At 37.8% G+C, this 12,450-nt stretch overlaps 1 protein-coding gene across 4 annotated transcripts in view; it reads left to right on the forward strand.

Annotated features, from left to right (window-relative positions):
- The window catches only part of NFATC1 (nuclear factor of activated T cells 1), a 204,300-nt gene that overhangs the window by 137,132 nt on the left and 54,718 nt on the right, over nucleotides 1-12,450 (forward strand). Inside the window, exon 9 of one of the 4 annotated variants that reach the window (XM_020986911.2) lies at nucleotides 9,535-10,010. The exons of the other annotated variants lie outside the window; for them this stretch is intronic. Coding sequence (XP_020842570.1) covers nucleotides 9,535-9,617 — 83 coding nt within the window. The 3' untranslated portion in view covers nucleotides 9,618-10,010. Of the gene's footprint in view, nucleotides 1-9,534; nucleotides 10,011-12,450 lie in introns of those variants that run through there. 4 annotated transcript variants of the gene reach the window in all.

Genomic DNA, 12,450 nt, shown 5'->3' on the forward strand with positions numbered 1-12,450 from the left:
GAGTGACCAAAGAGTTATATTGTTAGACCTAATCAAAGTACAAGCCTTGGAGTACTTGATTTCAGAACCTCAGCCACCATCATAACATTCTCAGTGTAACTGGGCTCTGAGTTGAGAATTCTGATCTCAAGATACACTCAAATGTAGAGTATATTCTTTCAAATTGGGTCAGTTCAGGCTATAATGTATATTATGAAACAATTATTATCCTACTTGTAGGGTATACTTGGTTTTCTCTTTTTAAACAAAATTGTTGATGATAATGGCAGCATTTCCCCTTCCAATTTTTTGCTAGGTTTGCCTACCTCAGTTTATTTATATGTGCTTTATATATAACCATAAACTTAGATATCTGTCAATGACAAAAGCTGAAACAAAGCTTGCTAATTTCAATGTGTTTGTTAAGTGCACTTGATGAGTTAGGTTTGGTAAATCAATCCTAACATCATAAAATGTGTAGTTAAAATGTATTTAAAGTAGAATCCTTTAATGCTCTACTTATTAAGTGGCTTATATAGAGAAGCATGTAAAATTTAGATAATCTGAGCAGATCAGAATCCTCTGAGGTTTTCCTTTAAAGTAGGTATAACTAGGGATCCTGTTACTACATTCTTCCTCCCTCCCTTCTTTCCTTCCTTCTTTTCTTCCTTCTTTGGTTGGCAGTCTCACTAGACCAAGAACTAGGCCAAGACAGTAAGTTGGTTAGCGGTAGATGTATTCCCTATTTGTTATGTCCCAACCCTCACCTATCCTCTGTTTAATAAAGAATATTGAAAAGAGAAAGAAACGTTCCTTCAAAGAACACTATTTCTTAAAGGTGACTCACTCAATGTCACAACCAATCTATGTCATTGATATGTTGAGAGCTGTTTAATGCCAAAACCTTTACACGACACAGGTAGGGACTTTCACTGCCCTTGGCTAAATGCAACCTTCTTAGAGTTTCACAACATCGTGGAATGAAAGTGTGGAAAGTGTTTTGTTTGCTTATGAAAATGGTGAGTAGGGCCCACATCTCTGTCATCAGCCTCCTCCACTTCCTGTGTTAGCTCTAAAATTATCTTCTTACTGCTTGGCAGCAGATAAACACAATCAGCAATTTGCCCACGATGACATTTAGCTGCCACACCCTCATTTTCATCCCCCGTACCTTGTGCTGGCAGCTCACTTTTTACATTAAAATGTTACATTGGTCAGACTGAAGGAAAACAACCAAACAGAGACACAAAATCCTACTGGACGTATGGCATGGCTTTTGGCTTTGGTTAATGGATCTTTGGACGAACTGGCTTTGAAAGCCACGTGGATTCTTCCACTGGAGGATGGTGAAATGGTTAACTTGGCACTTGCCTATTGAATGTACATTGAAGGGTATGTGCATTTCTGATTGAAATTTTTTTGCATTTAGCTTCCAGGGAAAAACAATCATACTATAAGGCAGAAAAAAAATCAGGTATCATGACAGAAGATGTTTGCACGCAGAGAGCGTGTGTATTATTTGAGAGAGTTTTTGAAACTTTTCATTTGTCATTGTTTTGCTTGAGAATACTAAAATACAGTCCCCTGAAAGGAAATTTTCCTTGCCACTTAGTCATAATTAGATGGATTAAGAGAAGCACTGATAGACGTCATAAAACAAAGATTATTCCAGAAACATTAACAGTTCTGATAAATTATTTTATTGCTTTTGAAACTTAGAATTAAAAACATAAAAGATCTCTAATCTGTGGTGAGGTCTCAGAGGAGTCAAAGGGTTGAGTTTGGGTTTGGGTGAGTATTGAGACCAGCTTTTAAGCTGGAAATCTTGTGAGTTCATTCTTGGGACCTATCCACATCTACATTGTTCTTTTGGGTACTGAGTAATTAATGAACTCCAAGGCTCATGATCCTAGGCTTCAACAATAAGGATTTGGAGAATCATATAAGCCCATCTTTGTCAGACATTTATGAGTAGGAAAATAGGCCCTTGAATGGACAAGTCATACTCAGAAGTGTCCTTCTAGCTAATTTGGAATAATAGAGTATGCTCAAAGCCTAAAAGGCTTTAGGAGCTCCAAAAGTAAAGGATGTAAAGGCAGAATGAGCACCATTCATCTTCAAAGGAGGAAAGAAGGTAGCTTCACTATCCTGCTTGATCAGTGACAAGTTCATTGCAACATACTCACTTTTATACATGCAATTAAGAAAGAAACTTGCTTATTCTGCTATTTCCCTTTTGTCAAAGATAAGCATCAATTGTCAGGATAGTTAAACCAACAAGTGAAAAAATTTATCTTAAATGAGACAGTTTTAAGGGATGGAATTCTTGGTCTTTCTCTGAAGGTGAATTTTTTCACCCCAGTAAAGATGGTATCAGGAAAGGTACCATATGTCAGGAAGAAAGAAATGGGGCTGGTGCTCTCACACTTGTTCCCCGGTGCCCTTCCTCTCCTCTACCTCTCCCAAGATGTACTGTGAGAAACTGAAACCTCTCCCAACATAAAAGGGACTTCACTGTGCTCAGATTATGCAGGTAGAAGAATATAATGGAAGGAAGAGTAGATCTAGATTCCTAGATGACCTACGTTTGAGTAACTTTATTGCTTTTTATCTGTGTGAGGGCATATCATTTCACCTTTTGGGCCTGTTTCCTCATCCATAAAATGAAAATGATGGACCGTGGTTTGTAAGAACCTTTGTGATTCTTAATCCTCTGATTCTTAAAGGTCTTAGGGGCTCCATAACTGATAACTGCATAGATGAGAAAACCAATATCTCTAAGGTAACGTCTCTGCCTTCCCCATTTCACACAGGATGGAAGTGCTTCATGATCAGGCAATATTTCACATTTCCCCTAGGTTCTCCAGGTTCCCTAGAACCTGTATGTGGTAGGTGCCTAATAAGTGCTTGTTAAATGGATGAATAAATGAATAGCAGACTTACACATTCTAATGTGTAAATAATTAAAATATAAGGAGTGCATTATTACCTAGTCTTCTGAAGTTTTCACACCTGATTCCATAGGACTCATATTCAGGTCCTTTTGAAGAGTTCAGGCATCTAACAGCTTGCAGACTTGAGAAATTCTCCTTAGGTCATGCTGTTCAGTGTAGCAATCAGTGACACAGCTTCTAGTATAAATTAGCAACTATCAGTGCAGATGTTCTGAATTGGTTTGTCAAAAAGAAACTGTCAAAAGAAATAATTGGAGTTTGTAGATGGAATTTTAAAACAGTCAGCACACTGAATGAGTACAGCACAGGGAGCTCCAAGCACACGATATTCTGCTTGTACCTTCTGTCTCTTTTACAGCATCTTTGGGTTTCATCCTTTCCATCTTACTTTTTGGTAATGTCTTTTTTTCCCCCAAAACAGTCTTTTTCATGGACGTCTTAATCCCAAGATAGTTAGAATCATCCAGGCACTCTAAAAGCATAATGCTGACTTTTAAATGTTTATTTGCTTAGGTTTTGTGTCAAAGAAGTAGAGGTAATTTGATTCAACTGGAAATGCTTGGGTAATGTTGCTTTTCCCACCTCTGGGTCTCAATCCCAACTTCTTTCAGATAGACACATGGCTGTGGAGTGCTGGGGGTTGTGCCCCCAGGGATCTCTCCTGATGGATCCAACTTTCCTCTTTCCTTCTCCTACCTTCTTCTGCCCTGCCGTTCAGTCCTTAGGTAATTGAATATAATGAAGCATTCCCTTTTAGGCCAATGGCATCAGTACATGGAGAACTGGCTAAGTCTGGGGAATGTTTCTTTTCCAGGTTGAAACATCTTTCCTTGAATTGAAATAGTTCACTTTTGTGCCATGTACTTTTATAACTGTTTTTTGGCAGCCCCATGGTTGCATCTTTGCCTTTGACATTTAGTACTGTAACTAAATCAGCCATGACTGTGCCTGAGTCCTGTTTCCTATTAAAACCAAAAAAGTATCAAAGCATTAGTTTGAATTGGGACATTATACTCCTTTGTTATAGACACAGGAACACAGTGTCTTTTAGAATACTCTAAAGAAAAGATGCTTTCTTGTGCTGCCTTTTAGTACTCCCCCCCATTCTGCCAACCATTAATGTTGAGATGCTTTCCTTGATACCTTTTTGTGTCTGTGGGGAGAGTCCAATCTTTCTAGGCTCTAATATACAGAAGAGAATTAACCTAATTTAAACCAATTCAGACTGATAGACTCACAGTATACTCATTTGCTTAAAGGGTCTCAGTGAGTATTATTGTATACTTGTGATCCAAGTAGACTAGATCTTGGGTCCAAGAGGTTAACTGACCTGCCCAAAGTCCACTAGTTAGGGACATAGCTAGGAGTTGTTTCTTCTGGTAACTGCAATCTTCCTGAGATGTATGTCTAAAAGTAAATTCAATCCTATACTTTGGATGGTGCTCATTTTATCTTCCCTGTTGTGGCCTAAACTTTGATCATATTTGATGGAAAGAAAATAGCCCAATGTAGGATACTTAGAATATTCAACAAAATTGAATCTTCAGTCCAGCAAATGTCCAAAACAGATGTTTTTAGACCACAATTGCACCTGCCTTTTAATGAATGTGTGGGCACTGGCATATGGAGGAGCAATTTCCAGGAAGAATATATAGAGACTTTACATTAAACATCTGGACTACTGAAAATGAAACTCAAACTTCATCACTTTAGTAGCAGAGATGATACTTTTGGCCAGCTCATGACACTGATCACAATCCAAACTAATCATACCTATCCACATGGATTTATTGTTAGTCTGGCCCAAGGGACTGTACTGTCCATACTTTTGAAATGACCATTTTGTGTCTTGCCTTATTTTTTTTTTTTGTTACAGACCTTTGGACATTCTATCTATAAAGTGATGGATTTTGCTTTCCATCTCTAATTTTCTAAGTATTAGATCTGAACTTAGGGGTAGTTAAATACATGTATTTATCTTATCTTGGAGATATGATGACTCTTTCATACCTCTAGGATATCATTTAGTGTTTGGGAAGAAATAATTTATTTCATAATTTCAAGCATTTTCCTAGAGAAGGATAGAATCATTGTTAAATTCCCTAATGATTGTTATGGGATGTTTTTTTTTTCAATTTTAGTAGATAGATAATGAAATAAAGATGGAGGCATAATATTTGAGGTAGTTCAGAATAATGTACAAAAAAAGGAGTAGGCATAGGATGACTACAGTTACTAATCAAAATTAGGAGAGAATCTGGATATTACAAATGTGAACATTTTAAAACTATCTTTTTTTATAACAATAGGCTAATATTTCTCCCCCCCATCATTTTCTTAATTCTTTATAGAATTTTATCTTTCAAAATTTTCTAAAAACTATCTTGTCTTAGATTTTGGGTTTCCTTGGTTCATTTTGTTTCATGTGGTTTCTGCTTGATCTATATATGCTGAATTTGCTGTCAAGTGGTTTGGTTGATATGAATCCTGATTGGATTCTGGGAAAATTTCTGGGTCTTTGAGAAGAGTTCAATTTAAGAAAAGGATATAGAGACATCTATATGACATCAGGAAAAGCTAATAAAGGAGGTATTAAAATGCTTTCAAAATCCCATGTGCTTCATTTAACACTGACTTCTAAAATATAGGGAAAGGATTCATATATAGAGCTGTCTGTTCTATAAGAAGTAAGAGTGGAGAGGCAAGCTATGTACTGAAAGATGAGTGTTCTAAGCTTGTGAGAGACTATTCCCCTTTTTGGGGAATGATGAGCAACAATGAGTCTGTTTCCCTTCAGAGGGAGTGGCATGTGGGTTACTGTGTGGTAAATAGAATGGGCAGAGAGGGGTATAATAGCAAGGAGACTGAGGGTAACCACAGACTATCCAGTGACCCCTTTATCAGACCTACTCATAGGACCACTGAGGGAGCTGGGGTATTATTTTAAGCAATCATACTGGGCAAAAGCCATCAAAAACAAGAGGAAGTGTGAGTCAAGAGTAGCTGAACACCCAAGATGCCTATTCATTAAATATGTGAGTGTGTGTGCACATGCAGTGCAAAGCAGGTCTCTCTTGAACAAATTGACAAAGATTTATACACTTCCAGACAGAATAAACTGGTTTATCTCTGACCCTAATAACTGTAGTCAATTTCCAGTGAGCATTTTAGAGGCATTTATTGTAGAAATGCTTCTTTGAAAAAGTACATTCTCACTCCCTCCTCAAGTCACATTTCCCATATGCTGTAACTTACTGGAGACTGACCCCATTGTGGCTTTTTGTGCCCTCTGACCAGAGTCTAACTAAATCTTACTCTTCACAGCTGCTTGGAAAGAAAGCACACCCGCCAGGGAAGGCTCTTTGAATCATACTCAGTACAAAGTGGAGGTTTGGCAATTATTTGGAGAAATCTGATCAGTGTATCTTTTGGCCTGCATTGTATTCCTTGACCCTCTCCAGCAATCAGCCTAATTGGATAATTGTCAAATCTCCACTTAATTTTCTATTGAGAAGACCTCCCCAGTGAAACATTGAGTCATCCACACCTGTAGGATAGTGGGTTGTAACCCTTAGAGAGAGGCTGAATCAGCTATATAACTGATAATAGACTTGACCTTGCATTTCAACACGTAGGCTATGGAAGTATCAGGAGAATTAATCACACCAAACTATATTAGGAAATATACAATAAGGTTTTTTTTTTGAGGGACCATTCCTATAAATGATTTCATCAGTATAGGGAAATTTGAGTGGGGAAGCAGTGTAGAATAGAACCTTTCCTATGACTGATGCTCTCAGACAGTTGCTTGGGGTGCTGAGAGGTTAAATAACTTGCCCAGAGTCACACAGATTGTATATATCAAGACTGCTTTTGAACGTAGGTTTTTCCTGACTCTGAGATCAACTTGCTATTTACTATATCACCCTGCCTTTTACGGGAGGTGGGGGGTGGGGAGAGCAAAAGCCAATCTCTCTAAGATCAAGAAAAGTGTTTGGCGTGAATACAGGTTTAGTTACATTGAGATTGCATAAAGATGCGATTGAAGAAGAGATAGAAAATTCAGAATGAGAGCCTTCTTGCCTTCTTAATCAGATGGTTCAGCTTAATAATCAGTCAAAAAGCACTTATTAAGTACCTAGACTATGCCAAGTGATCTGGACAGCCATCCCTTTTCTCTATGTGATATAAAAAATTGCTTGGCTCCTAGAATTTATCTTTGTGGTTCATTATAATACCTGCCTCAGGATTCAGTGCTATGCAGAAAACAGAAGCCAATGCCTTCTCTGAACTAGGTCTTGCACTCAGGACAAAGATCATTTCTGTTCAACTGTAAAATGCATCACAGAGAGTGACTTATCTTGAAAAGTGAGGGGCCACTGTCTTAAATTCCAGAGGGAAAGAATTGAAGTAAAAAAAAAAAGAACTCAGGTGGTTCTAAGGACAATCATTGTAAGGCATCTTACTTACCAGTAGGGGGTGGTGAAAAGTGAAGTTTGGCTCTTTGAAATTCTTGAATTTGCTTAGCTGATTCTTAGCTAGGAATGATCGACTAGCCCCTAAACGCAGTCCTACCATCCTCACTCCCTCACCCATAACCTCCAACACTGACACTCAGATCAGCCTGAATCAATTATCCAGCATCTCTTGGTTCTTTGAGGTCTGTCTGCCGCTCATTTATGTAGCCAAAATAGATATACTTAATGATAGGGTCAGTGTCCCAGATTAGGGAGGTAGGTTTAAAAGCACATAGAGAGAGATCTGGCCATTTTTTTTTGGCAACTTTAGGGGTGTTGCATCTTTCTAATGTTCATTTATAAAATGGTTGCCCCTTTCTCTAAATAAAATGGCTTGAATAATAACGTGGTATTCAATGGACTCTAATACTTCAACATGGCCATTTAAATATAAAGTATAACATGAATTTATTAGCCCATGCATGCATAGCAGATGCCCCTGTACTATTTTCCTCCTTGTTTAAAGCATCTACGATGAATCCCTGTCCTGTTTTTGCTTTATTTCATTGAACAACCTAATAGTTTCACAACTGTTGAAAGGAAGGCATCCAATAACTGAATTACTTGGAAACTACTCTTCATTCAGATAATGGTGTTGTTTCAGATTATAGGCAAGATGTACACTCAGTGCTTCTGTATATTCAGATGCTAAGCCTATATCCATGTATCAAAGCTCATAGAGAGCACAGATGTGAAGATGGAGGGAAAGAAAATGCATTATCCATTTCCTGCAGGTGATTAGTAGGGGAGGAAAAACTAGCTTCTCTGCTCCAAAGAGGAGCTTGTTCTCGTTCCTTGGCCCAAAGAAAAGATCATGAGAATTCAACACACAGGCTATTGAAGACCCAAAAATGAAGCCTTTATGGAGTGCCTTGGAAACATTTGAACTCCAATATCTGCTTGAGGACAGTTTCAATTGGGGTTATTCAAGTTATAATTTGTCTCAGTAAATTATATGACATTGTCTTCAATTGACCCCCATTTTTGTGGTGGTTTGCATCTTTTAGATATATGGAATGAGCTTGTGGTTAAAGGATGGAGATGAGAGAGTCAGGAGTTCTGGGTTCTATTTCCAGCTTTTATTACTGGCCCTGACACTGAGTCACTGTTCAGCCTTTGGCTTCACCTCGGAATAACCCCTGATTTCCTCATCTATAGCATAGAAAGAAATATTTGTTTATTTATACACTTTGAGACCCTAGGATGGAAGGCAGTACATAGAAGTCAACTATTCATCATTGCATTTATCTTAGATACTATGGAAGAAAGGGGGACTAAACATTTTCTCTAGGTAATTGTTCAATCAATACAACATAGGAGACATAGTCTTATGAAAACCTTGTTTGAGTAAGGAAAAACCCCACTATTTTATAACTAGGGTCCCTTAACCCTAATTTCTTTCCCTGTTAACTAGATGGATTGTAATAACATTGGCTTTCAGGGATGGAGTGACTACAGTAGTCACCCTCCTCCCTGTCAGTCAACAATATTAATTTGAATACCCAATATGTGGCAGGCATTTACCCAGGTGCCTTGTTTTCACTGAGTTCCCTAATCACTTGCTTTGGGTAGAATAAATTTGTGTTTATACTTCATCAACTCTTTTCTTTTTTGTGAGACTAAAACTTTTCAGTCACTGAAAACCCAGTTTTCCTGGCTTATGGCCCCTTTAAAATATCACTCAAGACTTAGCCATCTTTTCAGTGTAGATCAATTCATATATAGATGAGACTTCTATGACATCTGATCCTGGGAAAGAATCTTCTGATGTAGTACTGAAAGAAATTCTCGGAAAGTTGTAGGATAGTGAGTTGATATGTACATGTGGGGGTGCCAAGGAAGGGAAGGTAGGAGAGGAGGCAGGATTTTTAATAGCACCATTTCCATTGAACTGAGAAAGACTCATGCATGTTAGACAGTGAGATCTAGGGCTGACCTAAAATGAAAGGTTTTCATGTTTTCATTTATTCTGAATCTTCTGCCTCTGATGCTATGATATTCATTTCTCTTTTTATTGGTATATATCTATGCACATCATTGTTTGTACTAGGCCAGATGGAGAAAAGAGTTCATGTGTTTTCTAGGGCTGATGTTACTGCCACTGCCGGACAAGAAAAACATCTTAACTCCCTCTCTCCAAGGAATGGAGATCACCTCAGCTATATGACCACCCTTCCATCTTTAGAGGCAGGAATCCTGAAATCACCCTTCCCAATGGGAAGGGTAGTGTGAAGTGTTGTATTTTAAAAATAATTTTGGACATATGCTATATCTTATTTCATTTAACAAAAAGAAGATTGGATCTTTGTGACAGTTTAAAAAATTACTATAGATATCTTTTGTTGTCTAACCTGTACATTATTATTCAGATTGTTCTGTCCTCGCTAACAATGTATTTAATGTAAATGAAACCAGTTGTGATGAATACCAGTATTGCACTAACCAATGGTGCTGTCTTGTCCATGAAAAACCTGCTTTGTAAACCTACAGGAAACTGTGACAATTAGCATTCATCTGTCGCACTTTTGCTTTCCATAATAAATGTAGATTGTGAACTCGCCACTTGGGTAATGTGGTATTTTTCTGTGTGCCATTGCCTAATATCACACTGAGTTACTCTGTGTCATCTCGTGTTACTTTATTTCAAGTCATAGCCTAACATGATCTACTGTAACAGGAGGTAATGGGACAGTGCATCATGTTAAGTGTCAGAACTGAATTGAAAAATTCTTTCAGCCTGGGAATTCAAATCCCTGTGCTGGTACCTTCCTACATTTTTGCTAGGTAATGATAGGATTAAATGCCAGATGACCATATGAAGAAGCAGACCACTTTTATTCCTTTACTAATGTAAAACAGGAGGCATCTTCTTGTATGACTCTGGCTTACAGACAGGATGTTAGTATGCTTTGAAATACATACCAAAAAGGCAGCTTAGACACATTCACAGTAGTACAATATTGGTGCATTTAAGCTTTCATGGCCCTAATGGGAATAAAGAGGGAGAGCTTGTCGTTAAAAATATGCCTTTAATTTTAAAATGGTAGTTTTCATGTTTTCTGTTTTATCAGTATATGCTGATGAAACTATATATCTTAAGGGACTAGAAAGGGGCTGGAAAGAGTCTCATCCTTGGTCCTTTGCTTGCAAGTAGAGTGGGTGGCTATTGCAAGAACTCCTACTTATATAATGACTTATTAATTTTTTTAATGCACGTGCTGTCCAGCCCAGGTCCTAGGAAAGCCATTTTGCCTCAGTTTAGTCTTGGCCAAGATATATCCCCAGAGATAGTTTAGGGAATACAAAGCTGTGGGCAAGGAAATTATTTTCAAGGTTGCTCTATGGTAGCCTATATAGAAAAATACTGAAATTCTTGGATATAATGATCTGGGTGTATATAGGCTCATCTGGGCTTTTCCTACATATTCTTGAAGGGGTGGGGTGGGAAAGGAACGTATTTTACATATGCAGTTATCTTGTCATTTTTCATGAAGGACAAGCTGCCACCAACTAACTGTGTGATCTTGAATGAGTTATTTTGTCTCTCTAGACCTGTTTTCTCATCTTTAAAGCAGGGGTGGGGAGGATGGTTGACTTAAATAATCTCTAAGGGTTCTTCCATTTCTATTATTCTGTGATTCTGAATCATATCACTAGATTATTCATCCATCCATTTCCTCCCATTTTAGATATCTGGTACCTTTTCATTCCCAATTTGGAGGAACTATGTACTTGTAGTTTAAATGAGAAACTCAAAGATGTGTAAGAATCTAAGACTCTAGATCAGGGGTTCTTAACCTGGGTTTCATGGACCTCCAAAAGGTCCGTGAACTCATATGGGAGGAAAATTAAATCTTTATTTTCACTAACCTCTAAATTAATTTTTCATTTCCTTCAGTTATAATTTTTTTAAAAAATTACTATGAGAATGGGTCCATAGGCTTCACTGGACTGTCAAATGCAAACACACACATACACACACACACACACACACACACACGCACGCACACAGAGAGAAAGAGTTAAAAACCCCTACTTTATAGGATAGCAAAGGTAGTAAGATCTATTATTCTGTTGAACAGAAAATGAAGTCCTGGGCTGGTGAGAGGGATGATATAGTTAAAGTAGTATCATTAACCCAAAGCAAAAAGAAAATAATATACATTCTATGTATCAATGTACGTTCTCTTTTTTTTTTTTTTGGCTAGGCAATGGGGTTAAGTGACTTGCCCAGGGTCACACAGCTAGTAAGTGTTACATGTCTGAGGTCAGATTTGAACTCAGGTCCTCCTGACTTCAGGGCTGGTGTTCTATCCATTGCACCACCTAGCTGCCCTTGTCAATGAACATTCTTAAAGAAGGGCATGCTGCTAACAAATTTCTGCGGCTGTCAATCTTGTTTGTATTTACAAGGTTGCATTAGAATGAACCCCAGACAGAAAATTGCAGTCCTTTTAAACACATTCTATTAAATTCTGTTTAAAATTTTTGCTTTTGTTACTTTTCTCATCTAATGAACATTCCCAGTTTGGGAGTATTAAGTGACCTCATACAATTGGAGTTCCTAGAAAAGCAAGCAAACAGGTCATCTTCTAAATACACATATTCTAGTTGATTTCTTAAAGACAGAAGACCAAAATGGTCTAATAGTAATGGCTTCAGGATTGTAGCCCACATAGTTGGGGGAGGAAGGAAGAATATTTTTGCAGGCCAGATCAAATCTACATATTTGGTAAACATTGACTGAAATCAGTAAATGAGCCTTCAGACAGCAACTGGTCTCCACATTAGAGAATAGCTATTTTGTTGTATTCTTAGCTCAGCTGAGGGTTTAGGTCTGGAACCTTGAAATAGCAAACAACTAGAATATTAAAGCATAAAAATCAGTAAGTGAACTCTTCTCAGAATTGTCCAAAATGAACGCAACAGCACCAACTCTACATGTTCCCTTTCTTCTTTTCGAAAGTGCCACAAACAGTAAAAGGCGTGATTTATGACAA

Source organism: Phascolarctos cinereus, unplaced genomic scaffold (genome assembly GCF_003287225.1).
Source record: "Phascolarctos cinereus isolate Bilbo 61053 unplaced genomic scaffold, phaCin_HiC Scaffold_4;HRSCAF=312, whole genome shotgun sequence".
NCBI lineage: Eukaryota > Metazoa > Chordata > Mammalia > Diprotodontia > Phascolarctidae > Phascolarctos > Phascolarctos cinereus.